The sequence below is a fragment of the Annulohypoxylon truncatum genome (genome assembly GCF_022578515.1).
Source record: "Annulohypoxylon truncatum strain CBS 140777 unplaced genomic scaffold F4807scaffold_24, whole genome shotgun sequence".
In the NCBI taxonomy this organism is placed as follows: Eukaryota; Fungi; Ascomycota; class Sordariomycetes; order Xylariales; family Hypoxylaceae; genus Annulohypoxylon; species Annulohypoxylon truncatum.
The window spans coordinates 223,072-247,484 of record NW_025953810.1 but is presented as its reverse complement, the minus strand read 5'-3'; the positions used below and the strand labels follow the sequence as shown (position 1 = coordinate 247,484).

The window sequence follows — 24,413 nt, the reverse complement described above, 5'->3', positions numbered from 1 at the left end:
ACGTTATTACAGTGGTTACCCATGTGGGATATCGGTTTATCCCCCTGTCGATGCTTCCCAGAGAGCCAGGACCAGCCAAGACGGACCAGGAGCCAAAGTCTCATCGATTCGTCAAATCTATCCCAATCTTGAATATTCAATTCAATTCCTCCCCTTGGAAATTATCAAGATTGGATATTGGGTTGTTTATTTTTCTTTCGTAAGGCATCACAAAAATTAAAGATTCTTAACTTACCTAATTGTACAATACCCATACCCTTGCAACATCTGTTTTCATTTCTCTTACTTACTCCCGGGATACATTGGGATATCCTTAGTCGACCCCCTAGCCTGGCGCCTCCTGTCGCAGGTTCACCATCAAAGTCCTGCCCTATCTCGCTTTACTAATCCTTCGTACGAATCAGTTTGATACCCCGATACTTGATACCTGATACAGCATTCCAAGGCGCACGACTCATCCTGTCCTCCTGCGGCAGACAGCGAATCAGGTCTTTCCCTGTTATTCCCCGATTCGTGTGTTTGACGGAGGACAATAAGGGGGACACATACCATCCATAATGCGCCGAAAGCCAGTTCCCAACCCGTTGTCCCTGGCTGACGATTCGGATTCCTTGGGCGAACAATCTGCAGCCAGCGCCAGCGCCATCAGCAGCGCCAATGCCAGTGCTAACACCAGTGCTAATAACAGCGCTCGCGCCCTACCCTACCCCGACCCAGAGAGACTCAGCCCGCGTCCGACCCTCGGCAGCGAGTCCACCCTTCAAGTCATCTCGCCGACGTCTTCGAGGTCGCCCAAGTCACCACGCTCACCCTTTGTCAGCAAGTTCAACACGACCACGCCTAGGAAACCCCTACCGCAGCAAAACCTGCCTTACCCTGTCGAATCGCACATGCCGCCGCACCCTCCCGGCGACGTGCATCTTGCTCAACATCGACGACGCCAATCTCCACATCGCCGCGAACCAGAGTACCCACCTTTAGCTCTCCTCCCGTCGTCAAACACGACAAACACAATTACCACCACCAACACCGCGTCTACCGCGCCGGATACATGCTCCCATCCCGAGGTCGAGAAACACTCGAGGAGTGGTAGCCGCTTTTTTAACTTCGGCAAAGCCTCGAGGTCTGCCAATCAGCTTTACCCTAATCACAACGATAGCGCAAACATGAGCGAGACTATGTCCCGAGGAACAGAGAATACCATTATGTCAGATAGAGGGGTGTCGAGTAAGAATTCTAAGAATTCAGGTACGTCGAGTTGGACATCAAAGGAATTGGCCTTTCGTACTATGTCATTCTCGTGATACTAACTCTTTGTTTCGTAACAAGATCTATCCTCGTCTGTTGATCTTTCAACACAAAAGTCAGGCCATTCTTTGCCGTCCAGATCTGACGTTTCGTTGACGTCGGCTAGCGAACAAGAAGCCAACTCTAAGAAGAACAAACCGAAGCCTTTCACACTAATGGGTCGGAATAGGTCCCTGAAGGATAGAGATGGACATAGCCCAAAGGAATCTATCACAATCAAGCTGAGTGAACCGGAGCGAGATAACTCCTTGGCGGGTATGCAACCTTTGAGGACGGCACCTATGAATGCCGACGGCCACGAGAGGTCTTTTAGGCACATGATGAACTCAACGGTACGGAACCATTCTGCCGACCGCGCAATTCCTCCTCGGGACATACCAGGGAACAAAGACCATCGACATGATAAAGACTATTATAGAAGCAATACCTCCTCCCTCAGCAATAATAATAACGCCAATACATTCTTCAATGGTCTAAAAAATTCTGGAAGTCGAGCAGCCGACATGATCAGCAAAGGATTATTTGGAAGGAGTGGCCGTAGTGCCAGTTCAGCTGATAGGGAGCCAGTAGTTGATGACGAGCATTACGTTCTAAAGGTTATCAATTTGCCATTGGTCGAACAGACGCGACTGACGAGAATTTCAAAGCGGCTCGAAGATTCTCGTGATAAGACGGAATTCTGGATGCCCGCCTTCCCCTGGCGAGCCATTGACTATCTCAATCTTAAGGGAACCGATGTTGAAGGTCTATATCGTGTACCCGGGAGTGGTCCTCAGATCAAGAAGTGGCAAAGAAAGTTTGACGAAGGTAAGAATTTCTTCCCCAACCCGCTGATTTATATGGTTGCTAACTGTACTTTGAAAGAATATGACGTCGATTTATTTGCCCAGGACGACCTCTACGACATAAATATCATCGGTTCTATGTTCAAGGCCTGGCTACGTGAACTTCCTGACGAGCTTTTCCCGAAGGAAGCTCAAGAGCGAATCTCCCGCGAATGTGCTGGTGCGGAATCGGTACCTCAGATGCTCATCGATGAGCTTTCCAATCTGTCGCCGTTCAACTACTATCTCCTTTTTGCTATCACGTGCCACCTCAGTCTGCTCCTCGCACATTCCGACAAAAACAAGATGGATTTCCGCAATCTTTGCATATGTTTCCAGCCCTGTATGAAGATCGACGCCTTTTGCTTCAAGTTCCTCGTTTGCGATTGGAGGTTATGCTGGCAAGGATGCAGAAATGAGGCTAGATATATCGAGGAAGAATATCAGTTATTCCAACAACCGCTGCCTCGAGGACTAACAACGTCACCGGACTCCCGAAGCCGTAGTGGGGCCAATACTCCGGATGATCGAAATTTATCTTCGTCGGACAGCAATAAACTATCAGCGCCCCCTGCAGACCAACATAATGGGAAATTGAGAAAGAAGCCGGGGACAGGAGGCCAAAACGGGGGCGCAACATCGAACTACCCGGTTATTGCACACTCTCTAGGTCTTAATGGCGAGCAAGACGTGGCGCCACGACGATCCGGAGAACGAGAATTAAGGCCGCTGTCGCCCATCAAACCTCTGTCCCCGATGAATTTCTCTTAATTTCGTCACTTATATCTCGGTATACGCAATTGGAGAATAAGGATGGGTTTTAATCCGGATCTGATGATACCTTTCTTTTTGCTTTGTCTTGATAATACCCCCCAGGAGATGAATGTGGTGCATATACGGCATTTGGCCTGGCGGTCCTCTTTTTTTGACGATATTACGCTCCGTTTACGATTTCTACCCCTTTTTTTCTTCTCTTTTCATATCTTAGCGCTCTACAATCGTCTAGCTCGGAGCTCGCCCGTTATGGTTCGGTAGCATGCCAACGCCCTTTTTTTGGTTTCTTCGGCGGTGGTAAATTAGAATACTTGGGGGTGGGGATGTAGTCGAGTGGTCTCATGCTGTCCTGTGCGAACAACACCTTTTTTTTTTTGTCTAGTTCCGTTCCTCGACGTTCGGCCTTCTGAAGATCTGGAAATATCATCATACCCAAACACCGATTCTAGGATAACTGGTGGTTAACGGTGGCGGTTGTGTAGAAGCATAACCTACTATTCATCCTCAATACACCATTTGCGGTGTTTTGAATAACGAATTCCTACTTGGCTATAGGGTGAAAGCTACGTGCAAGGTGGACAGAGTGCAGCACAATCGTAGCGACGGAGTTTGGAAAAATCAAGGGACGGGAAAAGAATCTGTACCATAGGTTGCCGGAAGTTCCGCAATTGCCAATATAAATATGTGCCTAGTCCGCAAAACCCCGTCTTCACGTACCATGAACGCCCGAACTCCTGCCTCTCTGCATTGTGATTTGTAATTCGTGGGTATCGCAACATCGTAATATCCCTAGTCAAGCTCAAGCTTCCTCCATGCTTATTCTCCCACTTCCCCCATTTCCTTCTCGTGCCATGTCACGCCCTCCCCCCTAATCCGTTTTCCCGAAGAAAAGAAACCTAAGCCTTCTTTCTGCGCTTCTTCTCCTTAGCCTCCCGCTCCTCGCGCTCCTTCTTCTCGTCGACCTCGACGAGCCAGTCCTGCTGCACGGCCCCTTCCTCGCGGCGCTTCTTGGCGCCGCCCTTGTCGTAGCCCCACGTGCGCTCCCACTCGCCCGTCGCCTCGTTGTACTGGCTGGCCTTGGCGCGCCGCTGCTCCCGCGTCTTCGGCTTGATGCCCTTGCGCGCCGCGAACTGCTCCCACTTCGTCGGCTCCTTGGGCGCCGGCAGCGGCTTCTCGCGCGGAAGAGGCGTGCTGGGGGCGGGCAGGGAGAGGATTACGCCGGAGGTCGTGGTGCTTACGGGGAGAGTGGTCAGGAGCTGGTTTATGAGCGCCTGGGCGCCGTCGCGCGCTGTGGCTGCGAGCTGGGCTTCGAGGGCGCTGGTGTTGGGGCTGGTGCTGGATTCGGAGGGTGCGGAGGTGCTGAGTGGGTTTGGGTCGTTGGCGAGGAGGAGGCCGAGGTCGAAGGTGTATGGCGTGGGCTTGGTGACGGAGACGTCGAGTTTGGGCTTCGAGGCCGTCGCCGTGGTGGTGGTTGGCGGGGCCATTGTGGATGCGGTTGTGGGTGCGATTGACCCGGGTTGAAGATTGATTTGTGCTTTTCAATCGAAAGTTTCGACGCGAAAGTAGAAGTGGTAGATAGCTGTGATAGTTTTGGTTGATCGAAGTTTTTCACGACGGACTGACTGCCCAGGTCAGACGTTGTACGTTGAATAATGGCAGGTAAAACGGACGGGATGCTTTATCGAAAAAAAGTTCCAATTGATCCCAAGAAATTTTAGATGGACCCTTAGAAATTCAAGGTTATCAGTTTATCGATAATAGATCGGAAGGCTGGTTTCTCCGCTATAGGTACCTAGCTTGCCCAGGTCAGCAGGTGCGGGCGCTGTTTCCCGCACCGATTGAATAATATGCACCTATCAGAGGGGCAATTACCAAAATTTAGCTGGGTTTAACAGTAATTCGCGATTTTGATACTGCAGCTATTTTGTCGATATTGGCGTTCACACAGGAGTAGAGCTCGACTCCGACTCCCACCAGCTATGGCGAGCGCTAATTGCTGGAGGTGCCTAGCACGGCCCTCACAGAGGGTGATTGTGCCTAAATTTTCATTAGCGACATCATCGCCGACAGCACCGGCAGCAGCTTTCACAACCTCGGCCACACAACATGCAATACCGACTACCAAGACACCCAAAGCCAAAGCCAAAGTCGCTTCGGGTGACATAAATATGTCGAAGCATATCCGTTCCGGAAAGATGTTGACGCTGAATAGGAAGAAAAGGCGACAGCCCGATAAGGTGAAACCGCCGGCTACGGGCGAACGAAAGGCTTTTCGAAAGCGCATTCAGCTCACCAATGATAATGCGCTGGAGGTGAAGGGTCTAGGGGAGCTAACGGCCGAGAATATCGTGGACCGTGGCTCTGTAGGCAAAGTGGTTGGCCTCCCGGTGGAATTGATAGACCAATTGAGGGCTACCGAGGCCTTCAAACCGACACAAAATTGGGGGTTATTCCGGTCACCACACATGTTACTTAGAAAAGAGACGGTCGACTTAGCGAGGCAGCTCACGACGACTATCGAAAATAAGGAGACATTAAGATTAGTGATTACGGGGGACAGAGCGTCAGGAAAGAGCATGCTTGGCCTCCAGGCGCTAGCCACCGGGTTCATGAACAAATGGATTGTCATCAATATCCCAGAGGGTATGTCAAGTTTCTGCTACATCCCCTCCAGTCCGACGTACACGTGAACTAACAACTATCCACCACGCTACCAGCCCAAGAACTGGTCACAGGAGCAACAGAGTACTCGCAGATACCCAACTCGGAGATGTTCTCGCAGCCCGTATACACCATCAAGCTCTTCCAGACCATCTCCAAGGCCAACCACGCCGTGCTCTCGCAACTCAAGGTCGAGCTCGACCACATGCAGCTCCCGATCTCGGTCAACCGGGGCATGACGCTCCTCGCCCTCGCCAACGCCACTAAGGAGCCCGAGTTCGCCTGGCCCGTGTTCCAGGCCTTCTGGAAGGAGCTGCTGCTCCCCGGCCGCCCGCCGATCCTGTTCGCGCTCGACGGCCTCAGCCACATCATGCGCGTCAGCGACTACCGGACCCCCGCCTTCGAGCTGATCCACAGCCACGACCTCGCGCTGGTCCGCCTGTTCGCCGAGGCGCTCGGCGGCAAGACGAGGTTCGCCAACGGCGCCGCCGTCCTCGGCGTCTGCTCCAAGGGCAACAGCCTCGTCATCCCGTCGATGGAGAAGGCGCTCGAGCAGGCGGCCGCGGCCCAGGCCGCGCTGCCGGCCCCGCCGCGCGACCCCTTCTACGCCAAGTACGACGAGCGCGTGTTCGAGGCGCTGAGGGGGGTTAGTTTGCTCGGCGTCCGCGGCGTGTCGAAGCTAGAGGCCCGCTCGCTCATGGAGTACTGGGCCGCCAGCGGCATCCTGCGCATGCGCGTCGATGAGCGCAATGTTAGCGAGAAGTGGACACTTGCTGGTAGCGGCATACTCGGCGAGATGGAGCGCGTTGCGCTTTACGATGTCAGGATGGCGATGTAGAAATTACGGGACTTCCCCGGTCCGGGGGCAAGGCGGCTATATAGGTACTGTACCTAGCTTATAGCTTGTAAATCTGTATAAAGAGTTTAAGCATATACGCTTCTGAAATTTCCATGTGAAGTAAGATGATGACTGTTTTTGTAGGCTGGAGATTTGCTATGGGAATTACTAGTTGCACAAGGATTTGTCGTGGTAGATAGGGGGTGGTTGTGGAATTGTAGCTAAACCACAACTACCCAGCCAGAGAGATGAGTACCTATACCATGATGATGTTTAGTTTGAAAGAATTAATTGTTGGAAGTCGAATGCATATCGATGAAGCACACCGATATTTGGTCAAACTTGGCCCTCTCCCCTGATTTACCTAATGATGCGGACTACATGCGACAATTTAGATGTATACATCGGGAGAAAATACAGACATTGGAATACTTCCCAAGAAATTGTACAAGCTTCGTAGAATTTATAACAATAATCAATCACTTAATAGATCATTCATTTGATCATCCAACCAAAGATCGGAATTGAACATCGTCCCGATTCATGAGGAGGATTAGCCCCTTAACCCCTTTATAGGGATACAACTAGACCTTTAGAATGTTATGAGTAATAATCGGATATAATACAACTTGCGTGCCATTCAAATATTACTAGTAATCAGCCGTTAACATCTTATAGTTATAGCTACGTAGGTGGTGAATACGCATGCTCATTTAAAGGGGGTTTAATCATTCCTAATCTAGATCAAGCAACCTGACTAATAGGTCGCAAAAGTAAACAAGCAACTATAGGATGCTAGCCTCGATGCCGGAACCGTAACGCCGTGGCTCGTTTTCATCCCCTTACATCTACGCCGTGATTCATTAGAGGACACAGTAGGCCCTGACTCTCATATCGGCATATCCAATCGATCATCCTACTCGTCATCATCGTCTCCTGCATTATCAGTCGCCGTGATGAACACCAATCTGTTTCCATTGCCCGCTGTTTGCCAGACCTGTTTTTTTGTTTCGTCAGTCATTTGCGTTCTCCGGTTCAAAATGGAAAAAGGGGAAGATGATAACAAATATTAGAATACTCACATCAAGGGTTGTGTACTCCTCCAGCGCACTTATCCACTGGTCCTCGGTAAATCCCTTACCCAGGACACGCTCGCGCACCTTGCGCATGCTCAGTTCCACCGTACCCTCTTCGCCATCATCCTCGTCGTCGTCACCAGCTCTACACGCGCCGCTATCAGCCAGCGACTTGACCAGGTTGTAAATACGACTAGCAGCGTTAAGCGTTCTCCTGCCACCCATACCCTCGTGCGCCGCGAGACTTTCCTTGCTAGCCTCCATCAACCTAAGCGCCTCATCGACATCATCGCGGTTGACTTCGGTATCAAATCGGAGTCGGGCTAGTGCTTGGGCTAAACGGACTACACCGAGCAGTGTACGGGGAGTTGTGTGGCTGAACATCTTGTTCTTCTTCTCGGCGCGGCGCTGGGCATCACGCATGCGCACGTACGTCTTGGTTAAGTACTCCGTTACAGTTTCTGGCACGGTGGGTCGGTACGTGCGAGCCTGGGCTACGTACGCGCGCACCTCATGTGGCGTAAAGACAACGTTGGGCTGCTGTGCAGCGCCGTCGCTATCGTTAGAGGCTGCGTAGAGGTCGGGGTGCTTGCTGTGCATGTGTACATAGGCTACGTGCTTAGCCAGTTGTGCGTCACTCTCGCGGGTTGGCGTGTCGAGTAGTAAGAACAGGACATCGAAACGTGAGAGTAGTGCAGCTGGTAAATTGATGTTTTCGACGGGTGATATGCGTGGGTTATAACGACCGTAGATAGGGTTGGCGGCGGCGAGGATGGACGTTCTGGCGTTGAGCGTAGTTGAGATACCGGCTTTGGAAATAGAAATTGTCTGCTGTTCCATAACTTCGTGAATGGCGGTACGATCGTTTTCGTCCATCTTGTCGAATTCATCGATGCAGCAGATACCATTGTCAGCCAGAACCAAAGCACCACCCTCAAGGACCATCTCATCCGTCACAGGATCGCGCATCACGGCAGCAGTTAGACCGACACCGCTGGAACCACGGCCGGATGTGTAGACACCACGGGGTGCGACCTTGGAGATATACTTCAAAAGCTGAGACTTAGCAACACCAGGGTCACCCATTAAGCAGATGTTAATGTCACCACGGATCCGCATACCGTCGCCCATCGTCTTCGTGACACCACCAACAAGTAGTAAGAGAAGAGCCTTTTTGACATCCAGATGACCAAAGATTTCAGGAGCAATAGACTTTGCTAGCATCTCATATACAGTGCCTGACTGGCTGAAAGTGTTGATGCGTCTTAGAAGCTTGTCATCGATGATCATTTCCTCATATGCCTTCTTGTGCTGGACAATATGATGCGCTTCAACGTACGTGTCGGTTAGAAGACCGGCTCGCATCGCCTGAAACCCGGTGTACGGAGTAGGGAGGAAAATTCCGGAAATATCTACGACATCTCCAGGGCTAATCTGGCGAACGGCGCTTCCGTGGCACATGACGGTAAGGGTTCGCGGAATTTGGCCAATGGGTACTTGCTCCGCCAATTCTTGAATCTTGACTTCTTGGAAAGGCAGGAACTTGGATGCGCGCGAGGACTGGAAGAGCTGGCCCTTGGACTGGTTTTCTTTGCATTCTTGCGATGGACAGCTAGTAAGGGGCGCATATTGCTTGTCGTTGACAGGCTGGAAGATCTCGCATCCACAACGATCACAGGTATAGGCGCCGACTTGTACGATAGGCTTTACATCTGAGACTCTAGTCGCGATACCACGGACTGTAATGAGGTGACCGAGGTGATCTCCTCGTACTTGTCGCACAGCGAGTGCCTTCACTGGCTTCTCGCTGGTAGACGTTCTCGGCTTGAAAACAAGCGTATACCGCCTCGTGAGTTGAGCCGGGAACGTAGACTCGAGCAATTCCGGGTTGTTATTGTTAGCAGCAGCCTCGGCAAGGTCACGGTTTCGGGCTTGTCTCCTCTCCATGATCACATCTAAAACATCGTCTTTGAATCTAAATTAGTGTTAGTAATTATGCGAAATTCCATGTGACGGGATAATATGCCGTACGTTACACCATTGGTAGGAGGGGGTAGCTTGCTGTCGATAGCTCTCGAGAGGATTTCAACATAGTGTTTGGTGTTCGACTCGATGGACTCAACAAGTTTCAACCCTTCATTTGTGTCTTCCTCCCACTAATTTCACATTAATTTAACTTCTCTTTTGGGGGGACCAATGAACCTTACGGCAGCAATATCATCCAATTCTATTAAAACCTCGTCGAGTGTACGATCTGCGAGCTTCTGCATCATATCAGCATATTTGTGCTTTGGCAATTTCGCCGCGGCTTTCTCTTTTCGTCGTCGCTCATGCGCTTCGTCATCTTCGTCCATGAAATCGTACTCGTCGCTTAAATCATCCTCGTCGATATTAATCTGGCCAATAGCGTGCGTTAATGTCTGCTCTGGCGAAGTCTTGAACTTCTCGAGGAAATTCCCAAAGGCGGCTACATTCCGACAGACCGTTAGTTTGAAGTTGGATGTGGTTTTGGGGTATAAATCGTGGTTAACCGACCTTGTTGCGCCTCGTAATCGACGACGTTTCTGTATTGAAGTAACGCCATTGTCGACTCAATTGAGTTTTCCTCGTAAGAATCTTAATGGCTGGAAGTGGGATGTTGGAAGAATTGCGATAGAGTTCGAAAGTCGCAATGACTGTTTACTTGCACTGACCTAGAGTTTATCCGTCTATCAAACCTAACTCTATGCAGAACGGTGGAGGCTGGAAACGCCAACAGGGGGAGGGGCGGCTACTTCCAGGTTCCTGAGAAAAAGCGCGTTGACGCGAATTTTCGCGTGTTCACTAGCCCCAATCATTAAAACTGTTCAGTGGATCCGGGCTCTTGGGCCTGTCTAGTTGTGGCTTATCCCGTTCCTTTATTCCACGTGCATCATGCATCCCTCATTACGTAAGATGCGGGGCTTTGCAACTGTTAGAGTAAAGATGTACCTTTGTACCTTGCATATTCGATCTGTCGAATTGAATTTTGTTGAATTTAGTGGAGGGATAGGTACCTCGGTCCACGGCACATGCAAAGAACGGCCCTAGAAACTTAGGCGGTTTTCTTCACTATCGTGTCGACTTGCATAGAACACGTCGTTGACCAATCCTCCATGTCTAAAAATTGGCAATGAACTTGTCAAAATGTTTCTCATTTGATTTTTCCTTTATATATAATATAATAGTTACCGATGATTTATGACTCTGGCGAAGCTAGTTACCTCTCATTCGATTCATCATGGCTCCAGCTCCACGGAAGAACGCGCAATCGACGCCGGCGGAGATATCCCTGGTCCATCTCAAGAATTGTCTTGTGAATCTTCCTACGTCCTTGGTCAATCTTCTTGTAAACATCAATACTGTAAGCTCATGTTCCCTCCTGATTAAGCTTCTTATCGTTTAATATGCTGAACTATATTCGTAGCCTGCCCAAAATGTCATTGTCGAGCTCAATTACCGAATTCCTTTGCCCGCGAATGGTTCCCCTCAAACCAATGGCTCACCGTCCTCACAACGGTCGATATATGTCGGGTGGACAGGAATGCCTAGCAAGCGGAAGATAGCTCCTATAGTAGATCGCGATGGTATTAGTGGTACACGCGGCAGTGGCAGAGACCAGGAGGTGGCATCTGTTGAGATTGACGCCACCTTAGCTGCCACTCTCGGTCTGTCAGATGGCCAAAAGGTCACCACCATAATACACGTTGATCCCCCTCTAGCCCATACGGTTAATATCGAGCCTCTGACGCCCGAGGACTGGGAGATGATCGAGCTGCATGCGACATTCCTAGAATTAAACCTGTTGTCACAAATCCGCGCCCTGCCGAATCCCGTGTATACCGCCGTCCCTGGCCAGCCTCCTAGTTCGCATCCGTTAACTCTCCACCTCTCGCCCACGTCCACGGCAAATATAAAGATTCTGTCCCTTGATCCAGCCCCTTCGGCAGACGTACCATTTGTGAAGATTGCCCCCGATGCTGAAGTTATCGTCGCACCTAAGACCCGATCCAAGCCGAGCAAAAGCGGCCGTGAAGACCGTAGTGTGGGTGGTACGTCTAGGAGAAGCGGAAAGAGCTCGGCGAGTACGGTGCGTAAGAAGGGCGCAAAGGAAGAAAAGAAGCCAGCTCTATTTTTGCGGGGGGTGGATCGCCAATTCTGCGATGAATGGTTCGATGAAGGACCAGTGCTGCAGGACTTAAGTGTATGGGTTGATCGAGATCTTCTACTCTCAAAAGATTTCAGAGGAGTCAGCTGGGTTGCTATTAATATCGTTAAGCCAGCCGGGCTTCAACCTCCGATCGACCCTCAAAAACAGCAAGAAAATGCTGCCAGCGGCGAAGCCGTAAAGGCTACTGAGAAAGTCGTTGCTCAGCTACGTCCGTGGGATGACCCCCCAACTACCCAAACTGCAGCTCTTTCGAGTCCCTTGTGTGCAGTTCTTGGCTGTTCTGGAATTGTTGGAGGAATAGCAAAGATTGAGCCAGCTCCTGCGCCATTATCACGTAGTGTGGTAAAAAGTCTTAAAGTGTCTCCGTTCCAGGCCGACAGTTGGAAATCCCCGGATGGCTTAAAATTTGGAGGGGAATCGAAAGCTGAGAAGGAAGAGATAGCTAAAAGGATATCCCATATTTATGGCCAAAAAGGCAAGGACAGTGGCCTCTTACGTGGACCCTTGACTGATGGAATGGTACTTCCCGTATATGACAGTCTCGAACTATCCCAAGGTTGGGAGGGCGGCCTCGTAAAACTCGAGACCTCGAATTTAGATGCCAAGGAACAGTTGATCTGGTATCTCGGGTCCGAAAAATCTATATCGATCGATGTCCAGGCACCAGTTGCTCGCCCAACTTGGCTAGCTGAGAACGATGCGGGTGAATCCCTGCCCCCAAGTGACTCGGTCCTTGTCGGGATTGATTCGCTTTTAGCTGATTTAAAGTCGCATCTTTCGCACATGTCATCCGTTCTGCTAACCGGCGGCTTAGGTGCTGGTAAGACAGCCGTCGTACAGTCGTTAGCTCAGACCTTACGAGAAGACTTTCTGTTTCACACGACCTATTTCCCATGTCGGAAGCTAGTCAACGATGAGAGTCGGATTTCCACTATCAAGGAGACGCTGAATAGAGTTTTCATGAGTGCAAGTTGGGGCGCAAGGCTTGGTGGGAAAGCACTTGTTATACTTGATGACCTGGACAAGTTGTGTCCCGTGGAAACCGAGTTACAAGTCGGAAACGATAATAGCCGGAGCCGCCAGGTGAGCGAAACCATTAGCTCAATCGTACGTCAATACTGCGAGCGCGATAGGGGAGTCGTTCTCCTTGCAACTGCCCAAGGCAAAGAGTCGCTGAATAACGTGATCATTGGAGGTCACGTCGTTCGGGAAATTGTGGATTTGAAGGCCCCAGATAAAGAAGCACGGAGAAGAGTCTTAGAAACCATTGTCAAACAACAGACTGTCTCCCCAGAAACGTGGCAGGCACCCGCCTCGCTTGGTAGTCGTCCTCCCACAGCCAACGGGAGCGTTGATGGTGACGATGCCGGCGCGTGGATGGATGGAGCAGATCAACGCAGCAGCGGCAACTCCGTTTCTGCAAGCGTGAAACCGGATGGATTCCTTTTGGATCCCGAGCTCGACTTCCTCGACCTTGCCGGTGAGACTGATGGCTACATGCCTGGCGACCTTTTACTTCTCGTGTCCCGAGCTCGTAACGAAGCTCTAATCCGATCTGTTTCCGAGGTGCCTTCTAAAGACTCATTAGATATTATTCAACTTGGCCGCGCAGACTTCGATAGCGCCCTTAAGGGATTTACGCCAGCATCGCTCCGAAATGTCTCGCTACAGACGTCTACAACTACATTTGACTCGATTGGCGGCCTCAAGGAAACGCGGCAGATCTTACTTGAGACGCTGCAATACCCTACGAAGTATGCGCCGATATTCGCGCAATGCCCTTTAAGGCTACGTTCTGGTCTGCTGCTATACGGATTTCCCGGCTGTGGAAAGACCCTTCTGGCAAGCGCAGTGGCTGGCGAATGCGGCCTCAACTTCATCTCTGTGAAAGGGCCTGAAATATTGAACAAGTACATTGGTGCTAGTGAGAAGAGTGTTCGTGATCTCTTCGAACGCGCTTCAGCTGCGAAACCTTGTGTATTGTTTTTCGACGAGTTTGATTCAATTGCACCAAAACGAGGACACGACTCAACAGGCGTAACGGACCGTGTGGTCAATCAGCTCTTGACACAAATGGACGGAGCCGAGGGTCTTTCCGGAGTTTATGTCCTAGCTGCAACATCTCGACCGGATTTGATTGATCCTGCCTTGCTTCGTCCGGGGCGTTTAGATAAAAGTTTGTTATGCGGGTTTCCGGACATAGAGGATCGTATCGACATTTTACAAGCTCTAAGCAAGAAAGTGAAGATGAGCGATGAATTATTATCATCACAGGAAGGCCTTCTCGAACTCGCGAAGCGCACCGAGGGCTATTCCGGCGCTGATTTGCAGGCGCTCATGTCAAACGCTCAGTTAGAGGCTATTCATGATGTCCTCAACGACATCGAGTTGCAGCCCTCGGGCGATAAGCGTGGTGCTACTAACACCCGGGCTAAGGCCGATGCAGTCTCACGGGGTCGGAATTTCGTACAGTTTCGCTACGGGGTAGAAGCTGCCTTAGCTGAGGCCGAAGCCCGGGCAAAGAAGGGGTACAATAAATCCACTCAACTGGCTGAAAATGCCGCTATTGCAGCTAAATTGGCTGAAATCAAGACCGCAAGGAAGCAAACGAAGCTAGGACACAAGGGAGCAAATCATGCCGCGGGCGATAACAATGAAAAGGGGAAGGAAACAAGTAATACAGAAGTTCTAATTGGTTGGAAACACATGGTCAAGGCACTAGAGGCTACTAGAGCCAGCATCAGTCCCCAAGAGAGAAACCGCCTTGAGCGAATATATAGAGAATTTGTTGTCGGGCGCAGTGGAGATATGCACGATGGACAAGGAAGCATGGAAATCGGCGGTCGGAGCAGCCTTATGTAGATCCTAGCATTTCAATGAGGTTGTAGCATACCAAAAGTTTTAATCTACTCCCTAGGTGCCCAGGTGCGCCACCTACGTAATCTACTAATCAACACTATTACGTTGGATTGTATCTTTTCATTATTCAGAATGCGGTGTTATCATGTCAATTCAGAAACTAGGTGCAACTAGGATATGATATAAATAATTGATGGCTTTGGGTTGCGGTAGCAACCCGTGTTGTGTACTGGACAAATCTGCTTAGGAAAACACCAATAAATTGATTCACGATGTCTATCATCAAACGACGAGGCTGACCAGCCGAGTATAATGCTGATGTTCGATGCGATTGTTCTGATTGGTTCAGACTTTGACACTAGCTCCGCTTTAGGACTAGTGCAGTGCCACCGCATAGTTCCCGTATCCTTTTTAGTGTGGATGTGTTACAAGTCACCTTTCTTCCCCGACCGTCAACGACTTCAAAACAGCAACCGTATGGATCCTCAGGAACAGCCCAAATGAGAGGTTATGAGACTATGAAACATCTCACGGATATTTGATACCATATTCTACGAGTTACAAGTTTCTCCGGGAGAATCGGCGCCTAGTCGCGCTGTCAATTTGGTATCCCGTGTCGAGGGGCGGAAGACTCCTGATGCTGTGTTCCCAGCGTTGAGACCCTTCAAGCTGGCCCCGCAGCCTGAATCTGGGACAGGTCCCCTAATTACTGTCTGACTGAGTCTGTGTTTTGTTCACCTAGACAATTATATTTATCTGACAACCGTAAGTATGTTCTCTTACCTTTTCTTTCTTTCAACCCCCATTCTCATTCCGTCCTTCATCAACGCACCACCGCGACGATGGCCTCTCAAAAGCTATCGCCGAAGCCATCTCCTATGGAGAAGTCCAAACCTTCTCCTAAGAAGAAGAAGTCGGCCAAACCACCCCCCATTACCACCTCTCGGCCGTCTCCCATACCTCCCATTGTTATACCGAAACCTTCTCCCATGCCATCTCCTACGCGACCATCCCCTATGCCACATATGACACCTACGTCAACGCCCGGCTTGGACTCTCCCGCTGGTCCGATGAACATGAACTTGTTTAACGACGATGACGCTCCAGCATGGCATTCTGACCTCGATCTTGGCCCTCAGCCAGGTATCCGCGGTGGCCCCTATGCTATTGCGCTCACAAAGATCCCACCTCTTAAGGTCCCCAAAACACCGTACATACCGTTAGTAATTAACACGTTGCCAATGATTCGCGATATAATTATCCCTTCACTTTGTTTGCCTGATATATATGCCAAACTCACCATTCTCATCGCTATTCAAAGCTGTTTTACATCATCCTCATATCTACCACTCATAACTGTTTTATTATTTATTCATTTTCAATAGTTCGCCTAGCTAATCAAGCCACATAGCCCTGATCCTCTTCCAAACCCGAACAAGACAGAGTCGGAGCCAGAGCCAGAGAAGACACGATGGCAACGCTTCAAGTCTTCGGCGGCGGCCCTACGACAACGCGGCAGAAAGCTCTTGAAGACGCCAGAAAAATGGAAGAGGCAGTCCAAGAAGAGTGCGCAAAGTCAGGAAAGCCTCCACCAGGCTACAGACTCACCGAATTGATCGGCAAAGGGAGCTTCGGTCGCGTGTACAAAGCTAATGACCTGCGGACCGCTCAAGTTGTAGCTGTCAAGATCATCGACGTTGACGAGAGTGATACGTTGAACCCGAAACTCGCGGATACTTACAGCGAGATTCTCAAAGAAATTAACGCCCTACATCGTCTGAGCCAGTCTGGCGCGCAAAACATCAATCATGTGATCGAGGCCCTTCCTGTGGGCAAAGCTATGTGGATGGTTACTGAATATTGTGCTGGAGGAAGTGTTGCTACTCTGATGAAACCGACTGCACCCGGCGGGTTGCAGGAAAAGTGGATAATTCCTATTCTGCGTGAGGTTGCGGTAGCAATTTACTGGGTTCATAAGGAGGGGATTATTCATCGTGATATTAAGTGTGCTAATGTCTTAGTTACCGAAACTGGAGCGGTTCAGCTCTGCGATTTTGGTGTTGCCGGTATGATGGAAACGAAGCTGGACAAGCGATCGACCTTCATCGGTACGCCGCATTGGATGGCTCCCGAATTGTTTGACCAGAATGCCCAGTACGGAACGGAGGTCGACATATGGGCCTTCGGTTCCATGGTATACGAAATTGCCTCGGGGTTACCGCCCAATGTTAGAGCCAACGTAGGCCTCCCCCAACTTGGAGATTACCTTAGAGAACATCTGCCGCGCCTTGACGGAGATCAGTACTCAGACCAGCTTAAAGATCTCGTCGCTTTTTGTCTCGAAGAAAACCCTTCCAAACGTCCTTCCATTGAACGAGTCCAACAACATCCGTATATCTTCAACACCAGTTCTAGATATCCTGCTTCATCCCTTTCAAACCTCGTAAAAGCCTTTAAGCTCTGGGAAGAGCGTGGCGGCAGTAGGAAGTCTCTCTTTGGTGCTGGAGGCGCGCAAGCTCCAACCGATCTAGGCTCGACTTCGTTAGCGACGGACGAGTGGAACTTCTCTACCACCCTCGCTTTTGACGAACAACTCCATGATGACTCTGACGGTAGATCCGACGCCGAGGCTGTCCGTGATGTCTATGGTTCGGCCGTCGATTTCCCCAGCACATTTGGTGAAGATACTGCACGACCGAAGGCTTTAGTCAAGGGCCGACGTCGACCACCTCCACAAGCCCTAGCGGCAACGAAAGTCAAAGCCCCCCTTGAAAAAGTCTTTGATCCAAACACCATATCCAATTACGATGAAAACTCTCGCATGTACTACGGCCGACTTGCACCACCATCAGAACCACCAATGACGAATGAGCTTCCTGCATCTGACCTCCCACTACGTGATGACTCACTCCACGCAACACTTCGTGAGTCGTTAATCGACCTTGACGCGTCTCTTGGCGGTGGTGATCTCTCAAACTTCGTTGACATGGGCACGATAAGGCCGGGCCCACAACCACAACCGCAGCCACCACAGCCAAGACCAGGACCACGAGCTTCAATGGACAATAACTGGTCTTTCTCGTCAGCTACCGAATCTTCTACGCATGACAGAGCGCCACTCAGCGACCCCGCGGATATGAACGGCCGACACAACGCTCCAGACTGGTCATGGCCTACCAGCATCCCTCCGGCCTCCGCCAACCCCGAGATTTCCCATTTCACATTCAACGAAGACCGCACCCCCGATATCTTCCCCGAAGGGCGCCCGCGACTCCAGCACCATCCCACGGAGCCCATCGGCCTACCGTCCCAGGGGTATGACGTGCAGAGCACGAGCACGTCGAACGACCGCATGTCGATGACGAGCCTCATCGACCTGGACATGAGCATGCCGGAGCCGAACCTGCCGGAGCTCACGCGGCCCTCGACGGCGAACTCGGACATCGGGTCCATCACGGGCTCGGACGTCGGCGCGCGCGAGCCGTTCGAGCTCGAGCGCCACGCCTCCGTGTACGCGCCCGCCAGCTTCTCCAGCCGCGAGCCGTCCATCTACGTCTCGGACGGGTCCGAGTTCTCCACCCAGATCAGCAGCAAGATCGCCGACGTGACCGAGGTCCAGGTGCACCCGCATGACCCGATGATGGCGGGACAGCAGCCGCACCAGCACCAGCACCAGCAGACGGGCAGCGACTACACGATCGCGTCGTCCGAGACGTATGTTAACGACCCGCGCGCCGACGGCTCGCACTCCCACCTCCCGCCCATACCGCCGCCGTCCGGAAGCGTCATGGAGGCGCGCGCTACGGCTGGCGACGTGGCGAATGAGATGAGGCGTCTTATTGGGAGCTTGGGGGATCACTTGTCGATTATTGGGGAGCAGGTCGCTACTATGGAGCCTAGGAGGGCGGGGAGGAGTTATGAGGGTGCTGAGTAGTCTTGCTGGTGGTGTGGTTGGGGAAGGGAGGAGTGGTGGAGGTGGAGGTGGAGGTGGAGGTGGTGGAGATGGTGATGTATAACGAGATACGAGGGAGAAGAGAAGAGATGAGTTGAGTAGTAGCTTTTTACTGTCTACATGAGTATGGAGTATGAGCAAATGAGTATACGGGGGAGGGCTTGGATTAGGTTACGCTTGATGTGTACCCGCGATGCCTTACGAGTTTGCGCCTGGGGTCCTTGGGGGTTGTTGATGTTCGACGTTGAGGTTGAAGTTGGTGACGGAGATAATGGGATACCAGAAGTTTTGATACAAACTACTTAGGTATTGCCATAATCGAGAATGTGTTCCTGACTTAAGGTCGTTTACGGTCATTTTCGATGCGAAATGCCTCAGGTAGATCTGCTTTTAAGTTCTCGTCTTGCGAACGGTGTAAATGAGACTGCATAAAAATGGGTTATAAAATAGGGGGAAAGATTGCAAATTGAGATTGGTTGATGCGGTAAGCTACGAACAACTCAACAAATATACCGATATCTCTCCAACAGCATCTTCTATCTATCTACCAATCTACGTAAATCCAATCAGATCCCCCATCAGCACAGCCTGATACTTATCCACCGCCTCGCGAAGTCTGATCAGCACGCCCGCAGCCAGCATCTTGACCTCGTTCTCCTCTCCGCCCTCGCCGGCGACCCCAACATCGCCACCGCGCGTGTTACTAAACACGGCGCCGACCCACTCCACGCTCTCGACGGCCTCGCGGCCGTGCCTCTCGCAGAGACCCCGCATGTCGCCCTCGTTCACGTCGAGCAGGGCCATGAGCCCGAATAACACGGCCTGCGTAACGCCTAGATCGCCCGCGCACTGGCCGCGGACCCCGAGGAGCAGGTCCCAGAACTCGGCCGTCATTTGGGGTAGGGCGAGGGTGCTGGGCCCGGCGGCGTGGAGGAGGAGCGCGAGGGTCTTGAGGTAGAGGGTTAGGAGGTATGGCTGGAAGAGGATGCCCCGCGTGGTTGCGGACGCGGAGTGCATCGCGGCTTGGAAACGCGAGGTTAAGGGGAAGAAGAACGATGATGCGATTAGTGAGGCTGTTGTGTTGGGTATGGCGCGCATGCGTGGTCTTGTTATGCCTCTTGTACTATTGGAGGATTGCGAGTTTAGGCGTGAGGTAAATGACGAGAGCTTCAGCGCGTCTGGTCCTGTTTCTGCGTCGGCTGCTTCTGCGGCTAGCGGTGCGAGGAAAGTCCGCGAGAGGGTTTGAGCTAGGTTGTCTAGCGCATTTGAGGGGAGTGCCTTGAGATTGGTCGCTGAAGACTCGAGCCTATTCGAGGGTGAAGTCGTAGTATAGTGCTTCTCGACTTTAGATGGGAGCATCTTGGAGGGAAATTTTGCGGCTGAAGTGTACTTGGATGTTTCGAAACCTGCTATTTCTCTGCCGCTGAGACCAAGTACAATGAGAATAGATGCTCGCTGAGATAGTGAGTAATCGCCATCGAAGAATGTCTTCGCAAACCACTGCCCCATCTTCTTTGGCTGGGCGACTACAATGGCAATCATGCCTTGTTGACGTAGCTCGTCAAAATTTTCAAGCTCATATTTATCTTGTAGGCCGACAAGAAGAGTAGCTAGTTCGTCTGCATGCGAACTAACCTCGGTGCCGTAGTTGGCTTTTCTACGTATTAACGTAGGAGCCGTCGTCAATGCCAATTTCTGCTTATCATAGTTCTCCGTGTCTCTAAAATAGGAAATAAGGTCTCGGATGTAAACCGGAGCCTTTGGCTTATCGCGATTGATGAGCGTAGGGTCATCATCAGAGTCCTCGGCGTCAGAATCTGGCTTCGCATATGGTACTAGGTCCGGATCTTCGCCTTCATCGTCATCCTCGATCTCTTCAATAATAAAACCTGATTGGGCGGGTTGTTTCCCAGGTCCCTGGGATGGGGTTGCTGGGGTTCTTGCTGGCTTAGGTTTGCTAGCAGGTTTTGGCGAGGCGATAGATTCTCTCAGTAGATCCAGAGGGCCAACTTTATCAGATACCTGGACCAGAGATTTGTACCATCTTGCTTCTTCTGTGTCCATCTCATCCATCTTGAAATCAAGCTTTGTCTCTTTGCCGTGTACGAGTCCCGATAGCGCCTCACCAACCACCATGCCCAGAAAACGAGCGCGATTTTGAGATGCAGAAATCCGATTAGAAATTGCATTTAAATAGGAGCTTGATCGTGATAACATGGTAAGCTTGATTGGCGCGAGCCTGTGGACGTATCCGGCACTGAGAAGGAGTACTTGGGCGTGTGCTTGTTCTTGTGGTTAGCGTCTTCCAGTAGAGTAATGACCCGGTATGCCTTACCATCTTGTTGTAGCAACGGTGCATGTTTGATGTATAATTTGTCGCCGAATTGACTTAAACATTTCTCTAGGATAGCTACCATGGACTCCCTGTCATCGGAAAAGACGGCGACGGCAGCTCGTCTAATTCCACACCCTTCACCGATTCCGGCACCAGATCCGCTAGTTAACCAATTAATGAGATTGTTCTTCCGTGCCTCGTCATTTCCTACGACTGCCTTTAAAACACCAGATGCGGCGGAGATGACAGCAGTATCTTTCGTCGCATCGCTATCATCAATAATATTCAGATATTTATCGGCGAGCAGCTTAAGGATCAAACTAAGTATCTTGCGCTGTTCAAGAGGTTGGAAGAATCCTAACAATCTCTCAAATAGGGTCTGGTTATCAACGTCTTGAAGAAGTAGATCCGTAATCAATTTATTGACAAAGATTTCTGAAGTGATTTTTGATTAGCGCGTATATTTAGCATTAAGAATAGAACTTACCTGGGTTCCCTAATCGCATTGCTCGCGTTGACATCTCGGCACATAGCTTGAGGTCATCTTCATTGACCCCTGACCGAACCCACCGTACAATATTTCGGGCAACCCAGTCGATATATGACTTGGTATTACTGAGCCAAATATCATTCTTCAGTTGCCCGGCTTGCCGGCAGACGTCCTCGGCCTCTGCAGATAGCGAAACGACTTTTCCGCTCGTAAATAACGATACGAACTCTTGGCGCATAGAACGAACATGAACCTGATTAGGTAAGGAGCTGATACTATCCCAAATATGTTTTATGTCATCATCGGATTGGAGGATTTTAGACAGTAATTCTAGCATATGAATGAGGCCGAAGTGAGTGTAAGAGTCCTTCAGAGATTTAAGGTCTGATTTCGCTTCCTTCAAGAGAGCACGTAAGAATGCTAACATAGCATTGATGCCAGTGATGCTCTGCAAGGAAGAGATGAGCAGATGGACATCCCCTTTACTCTGCTCGGTGGATGCATCCTTCAGTACGGTCCAATAGTTCGGGACGATCTCTGTGACTAATATGTGTATAATTTGAGCAGCTTGTGGGCTGGGGTTTCGGATGTTAAAGGCATGGTTGCCGTCTATGCCTTTTTTAAAGTACTTCAGTATAGAAATAAGAGAATCGTAGCTTGGTTGGCTTTTGAGGGCCTCCAGAGCTTCGTCTGGTGATGAACCTCGAAAGTTAATCTCCGCGGATGCGATTGTTTTGACCGGCTTCGAGATTTCTAGTATTCCATCATTGTTAGTCGGTTTCCGGTAAGTCTGACTCACTGGAGTGAGAAGTTCTTCCATGTTGTAAGCCGATGGTCCTGGGTTCACTCATTGAAGTGCTTTTATGAGCTTTGGACGTATTATCGGTAGTTGTTTCTTGGCATGATGTTAGGTTCTCAGAGCTAGGAAAGCAATTCTCATAAGCGGGATTCCCTCATGGTATGTGCAATCATCAAGAAAATCAAAGTTAAGAAGAAGTTGGTTTGTTGTTCGCAGTCGTTTCTTCATATAAGAAGCTTATTGAAGGCTACTTGATAGCTTTAAGGTTGCGCTACAAGTCTTATGCTCTTATAGGGTTAATTAGACATATCATTATAGAGAGTAATCGCGGGGTACAATTAGGCCTTAACGCATTTTAGTAAGCACTGGTGTAGCAGCCCACTTAAAACACCTCGCTACCGTCCTATCGGCGATAAGGATGACATCAAACCGGGCACCAAATAGCTAGAGATACCTAGGTACCTTCCTTCATCATTTCGAAGCTCACTCACGCCAACACATCTAACGACGTCCAAGGGAATACAGCATGGCGACGGCCGAGGTTGACGGCACCGTCTCAAGATGGAAATATTTAGATCGAATTCGCAGGACCCCTGGCCCCTTCAATCAAGACTCCGAAATCAGCGAAGAAGCTCTCGCAGCGCTGGACCAGGCTAAGATCTTGGTCATCGGTGCTGGCGGTCTTGGATGCGAAATACTAAAGAATCTCGCCCTATCTGGCTTCAAGGACATTCATGTCATAGATATGGGTACGCCAGTGTTTCCTAATCCTTTCATCTCAATATTGCCCTATTTCATACGATGCTGACCAACACACGCTTGCGCCAGACACCATCGACATCTCGAACCTCAACCGCCAGTTCCTCTTTCGCAAAGACGATGTGGGAAAGTTTAAAGCCGAAGTTGCCGCAAAATTTGTCGAGAAGCGGGTCAAAGGCGTTAAAATCACACCTCACAACTGCCGAATACAAGAATTTGACGAGGACTTTTACATGCAGTTCCAGATTGTTGTATGCGGTCTCGACAGCATCGAAGCGAGGCGATGGATCAACTCTACCCTAGTGAATATGGTTGATATAGAAGATCAAGACTCTCTGAAACCACTCATCGACGGCGGGACGGAAGGATTCAAGGGCCAAACCAGAGTCGTGCTACCCACCATAACACCATGTATTGAGTGTCAACTAGATCTGTATACTCCAAGAGCTGCGGTTCCCTTATGTACCTTGGCTACTATCCCACGGCAACCAGAGCACTGCATAGAATGGGCCCATATTATCGCGTGGGAACAGGAGAAGCCATTCCCAAGCCTAGACAAGGACGACCCTGAGCATATCACCTGGCTCTATCAGAAAGCCCTTACACGAGCCCAGGAATTCGGTATCTCTGGTGTCACCTATTCACTTACACAGGGCGTCGTCAAGAATATCATCCCGGCAATAGCGTCCACTAATGCCGTCATTGCTGCCAGCTGCTGCAACGAAGCTTTAAAACTCGCCACCACGGCAGCACCCTGTCTTGGGCTCCAGCCAGAGAGCTACATGATGTATTCCGGTGACGATAGTATCTATACAAACACATTCAAGTACGAGAAGAAGGAAGACTGCGCTGTATGCGGCAACTTAGCCAAGCCGTTGGAGGCCGATCCTGATTGGACACTCAGAGAGCTCCTCGATTCTTTCGCGATGAAAGCGGATCTTCAATTAAAGAAGCCTTCCATCAGAGCCGAAGGCAAGACTCTGTATATGCAATTCCCCCCAAGCATAGAGGAACAGACACGGCCGAACCTAGATAAGACCCTGAGGGAAGGCTTGGGCCTGCACAAAAATCACGAAGTTGTTGTAACGGATCCGGCCTTCCCGGCGTTGCATTTTAGATTTATTCTCCAGTTTACATGAGCAAAGGAGTTTCGGGGAAGTTATACCAGAGTCCATACATACCTAGAAAGATAGGCAGGACCAGACCTTGTTTAAAGTTGATGTGGCTGTTCATAAGTTGATTCTCCCCAGTCCCATGATTAGCAATGCTCGCATGAGCCGTGAATAAGAACTTCTCTGCTGAATTCAGATTTATCCAGGCTACTTGAAAGGATTGTAAAAGTTGTGCTATCTCAGGACTAGAAGATATAGAGTATGTCTTGATCTATAAGCCATGACTGAACTTGGAAGGCAGACAGAACTCAATGCAATAGACATGCTATCTGTATCTCTAGGAGCTATCAAACCATCTTCCCACTATAACCTTAGAAGGTCGTCTCATCCTATCGTTTCCTGTTGTGGCTTACTAAGCAGGTATTCCTTTATGCTAA

General features: G+C 50.3%; 9 protein-coding genes across 9 annotated transcripts; 6 read left to right on the top strand and 3 right to left on the bottom strand.

The window, feature by feature from the left end:
- Positions 1 to 110: 110 nt before the first annotated feature.
- F4807DRAFT_432737 (uncharacterized protein) lies at positions 111 to 3,608 on the top strand. Its single transcript, XM_047998623.1, has 3 exons — positions 111 to 1,248; positions 1,330 to 2,115; positions 2,173 to 3,608. The coding sequence occupies exons 1-3, from the start codon at positions 558 to 560 to the stop codon at positions 2,901 to 2,903; spliced, it is 2,208 nt and encodes a 735-aa protein (XP_047852520.1). The 5' UTR covers positions 111 to 557; the 3' UTR covers positions 2,904 to 3,608.
- Positions 3,609 to 4,611, bottom strand: F4807DRAFT_432736 (ribosomal biogenesis regulatory protein). Its single transcript, XM_047998622.1, has one exon. It carries the CDS (start codon positions 4,388 to 4,390, stop codon positions 3,803 to 3,805), a length of 588 nt encoding a protein of 195 aa, XP_047852519.1. The 5' UTR covers positions 4,391 to 4,611; the 3' UTR covers positions 3,609 to 3,802.
- Positions 4,612 to 4,767: 156 nt separating this feature from the next.
- Positions 4,768 to 6,500, top strand: F4807DRAFT_432735 (mitochondrial ribosomal protein). Its single transcript, XM_047998621.1, has 2 exons — positions 4,768 to 5,549; positions 5,624 to 6,500. The coding sequence occupies exons 1-2, from the start codon at positions 4,886 to 4,888 to the stop codon at positions 6,403 to 6,405; spliced, it is 1,446 nt and encodes a 481-aa protein (XP_047852518.1). The 5' UTR covers positions 4,768 to 4,885; the 3' UTR covers positions 6,406 to 6,500.
- Positions 6,501 to 7,102: 602 nt separating this feature from the next.
- F4807DRAFT_432734 (DNA replication licensing factor mcm7) lies at positions 7,103 to 10,310 on the bottom strand. Its single transcript, XM_047998620.1, has 5 exons — positions 10,017 to 10,310; positions 9,689 to 9,948; positions 9,513 to 9,637; positions 7,488 to 9,456; positions 7,103 to 7,402 (listed from the first exon to the last, which is right to left on the bottom strand). Exons 1-5 carry the CDS (start codon positions 10,063 to 10,065, stop codon positions 7,322 to 7,324), a joined length of 2,484 nt encoding a protein of 827 aa, XP_047852517.1. The 5' UTR covers positions 10,066 to 10,310; the 3' UTR covers positions 7,103 to 7,321.
- Positions 10,311 to 10,566: 256 nt separating this feature from the next.
- F4807DRAFT_161407 (AAA-domain-containing protein) lies at positions 10,567 to 14,639 on the top strand. Its single transcript, XM_047993343.1, has 2 exons — positions 10,567 to 10,863; positions 10,927 to 14,639. Exons 1-2 carry the CDS (start codon positions 10,741 to 10,743, stop codon positions 14,530 to 14,532), a joined length of 3,729 nt encoding a protein of 1,242 aa, XP_047852516.1. The 5' UTR covers positions 10,567 to 10,740; the 3' UTR covers positions 14,533 to 14,639.
- Positions 14,640 to 15,302: 663 nt separating this feature from the next.
- Positions 15,303 to 15,921, top strand: F4807DRAFT_432732 (uncharacterized protein). The gene has a single exon (XM_047998619.1). The coding sequence runs from the start codon at positions 15,372 to 15,374 to the stop codon at positions 15,912 to 15,914; it is 543 nt and encodes a 180-aa protein (XP_047852515.1). The 5' UTR covers positions 15,303 to 15,371; the 3' UTR covers positions 15,915 to 15,921.
- Positions 15,682 to 18,511, top strand: F4807DRAFT_161392 (kinase-like protein). Its single transcript, XM_047993342.1, has 3 exons — positions 15,682 to 15,748; positions 15,941 to 17,971; positions 18,092 to 18,511. Exons 2-3 carry the CDS (start codon positions 16,001 to 16,003, stop codon positions 18,461 to 18,463), a joined length of 2,343 nt encoding a protein of 780 aa, XP_047852514.1. The 5' UTR covers positions 15,682 to 15,748; positions 15,941 to 16,000; the 3' UTR covers positions 18,464 to 18,511.
- Positions 18,512 to 18,935: 424 nt separating this feature from the next.
- F4807DRAFT_161387 (telomere length regulation protein-domain-containing protein) lies at positions 18,936 to 22,377 on the bottom strand. The gene is made up of 3 exons (XM_047993341.1): positions 21,304 to 22,377; positions 20,817 to 21,251; positions 18,936 to 20,763 (listed from the first exon to the last, which is right to left on the bottom strand). Exons 1-3 carry the CDS (start codon positions 22,124 to 22,126, stop codon positions 19,034 to 19,036), a joined length of 2,988 nt encoding a protein of 995 aa, XP_047852513.1. The 5' UTR covers positions 22,127 to 22,377; the 3' UTR covers positions 18,936 to 19,033.
- Positions 22,378 to 22,558: 181 nt separating this feature from the next.
- F4807DRAFT_161374 (uncharacterized protein) lies at positions 22,559 to 24,130 on the top strand. The gene is made up of 2 exons (XM_047993340.1): positions 22,559 to 22,854; positions 22,934 to 24,130. The coding sequence occupies exons 1-2, from the start codon at positions 22,632 to 22,634 to the stop codon at positions 24,001 to 24,003; spliced, it is 1,293 nt and encodes a 430-aa protein (XP_047852512.1). The 5' UTR covers positions 22,559 to 22,631; the 3' UTR covers positions 24,004 to 24,130.
- The last annotated feature ends 283 nt before the right edge of the window (positions 24,131 to 24,413 follow it).

Excerpts from the sequence above, each read along its gene's own strand:
- F4807DRAFT_432737 (XM_047998623.1), top strand. The coding sequence starts at position 558 with ATGCGCCGAAAGCCAGTTCCCAACCCGTTGTCCCTGGCTGACGATTCG. Across the intron at positions 1,249-1,329 it reads TAAGAATTCTAAGAATTCAG|ATCTATCCTCGTCTGTTGAT; the intron begins GTACGTCGAGTT and ends TTTCGTAACAAG. Across the intron at positions 2,116-2,172 it reads GCAAAGAAAGTTTGACGAAG|AATATGACGTCGATTTATTT; the intron begins GTAAGAATTTCT and ends GTACTTTGAAAG.
- F4807DRAFT_432736 (XM_047998622.1), bottom strand. The coding sequence starts at position 4,390 with ATGGCCCCGCCAACCACCACCACGGCGACGGCCTCGAAGCCCAAACTC.
- F4807DRAFT_432735 (XM_047998621.1), top strand. The coding sequence starts at position 4,886 with ATGGCGAGCGCTAATTGCTGGAGGTGCCTAGCACGGCCCTCACAGAGG. Across the intron at positions 5,550-5,623 it reads TGTCATCAATATCCCAGAGG|CCCAAGAACTGGTCACAGGA; the intron begins GTATGTCAAGTT and ends CCACGCTACCAG.
- F4807DRAFT_432734 (XM_047998620.1), bottom strand. The coding sequence starts at position 10,065 with ATGGCGTTACTTCAATACAGAAACGTCGTCGATTACGAGGCGCAACAA. Across the intron at positions 9,457-9,512 it reads CCTCCTACCAATGGTGTAAC|ATTCAAAGACGATGTTTTAG; the intron begins GTACGGCATATT and ends ACACTAATTTAG. Across the intron at positions 7,403-7,487 it reads AGGAGTACACAACCCTTGAT|GTCTGGCAAACAGCGGGCAA; the intron begins GTGAGTATTCTA and ends ACAAAAAAACAG.
- F4807DRAFT_161407 (XM_047993343.1), top strand. The coding sequence starts at position 10,741 with ATGGCTCCAGCTCCACGGAAGAACGCGCAATCGACGCCGGCGGAGATA. Across the intron at positions 10,864-10,926 it reads TTCTTGTAAACATCAATACT|CCTGCCCAAAATGTCATTGT; the intron begins GTAAGCTCATGT and ends CTATATTCGTAG.
- F4807DRAFT_432732 (XM_047998619.1), top strand. The coding sequence starts at position 15,372 with ATGGCCTCTCAAAAGCTATCGCCGAAGCCATCTCCTATGGAGAAGTCC.
- F4807DRAFT_161392 (XM_047993342.1), top strand. The coding sequence starts at position 16,001 with ATGGCAACGCTTCAAGTCTTCGGCGGCGGCCCTACGACAACGCGGCAG. Across the intron at positions 17,972-18,091 it reads CCTCGACGGCGAACTCGGAC|GGGTCCGAGTTCTCCACCCA; the intron begins ATCGGGTCCATC and ends TACGTCTCGGAC.
- F4807DRAFT_161387 (XM_047993341.1), bottom strand. The coding sequence starts at position 22,126 with ATGGAAGAACTTCTCACTCCAGTGAGTCAGACTTACCGGAAACCGACT. Across the intron at positions 21,252-21,303 it reads AATGCGATTAGGGAACCCAG|AAATCTTTGTCAATAAATTG; the intron begins GTAAGTTCTATT and ends AAATCACTTCAG. Across the intron at positions 20,764-20,816 it reads ACCGTTGCTACAACAAGATG|CACACGCCCAAGTACTCCTT; the intron begins GTAAGGCATACC and ends CACAAGAACAAG.
- F4807DRAFT_161374 (XM_047993340.1), top strand. The coding sequence starts at position 22,632 with ATGGCGACGGCCGAGGTTGACGGCACCGTCTCAAGATGGAAATATTTA. Across the intron at positions 22,855-22,933 it reads CATTCATGTCATAGATATGG|ACACCATCGACATCTCGAAC; the intron begins GTACGCCAGTGT and ends CGCTTGCGCCAG.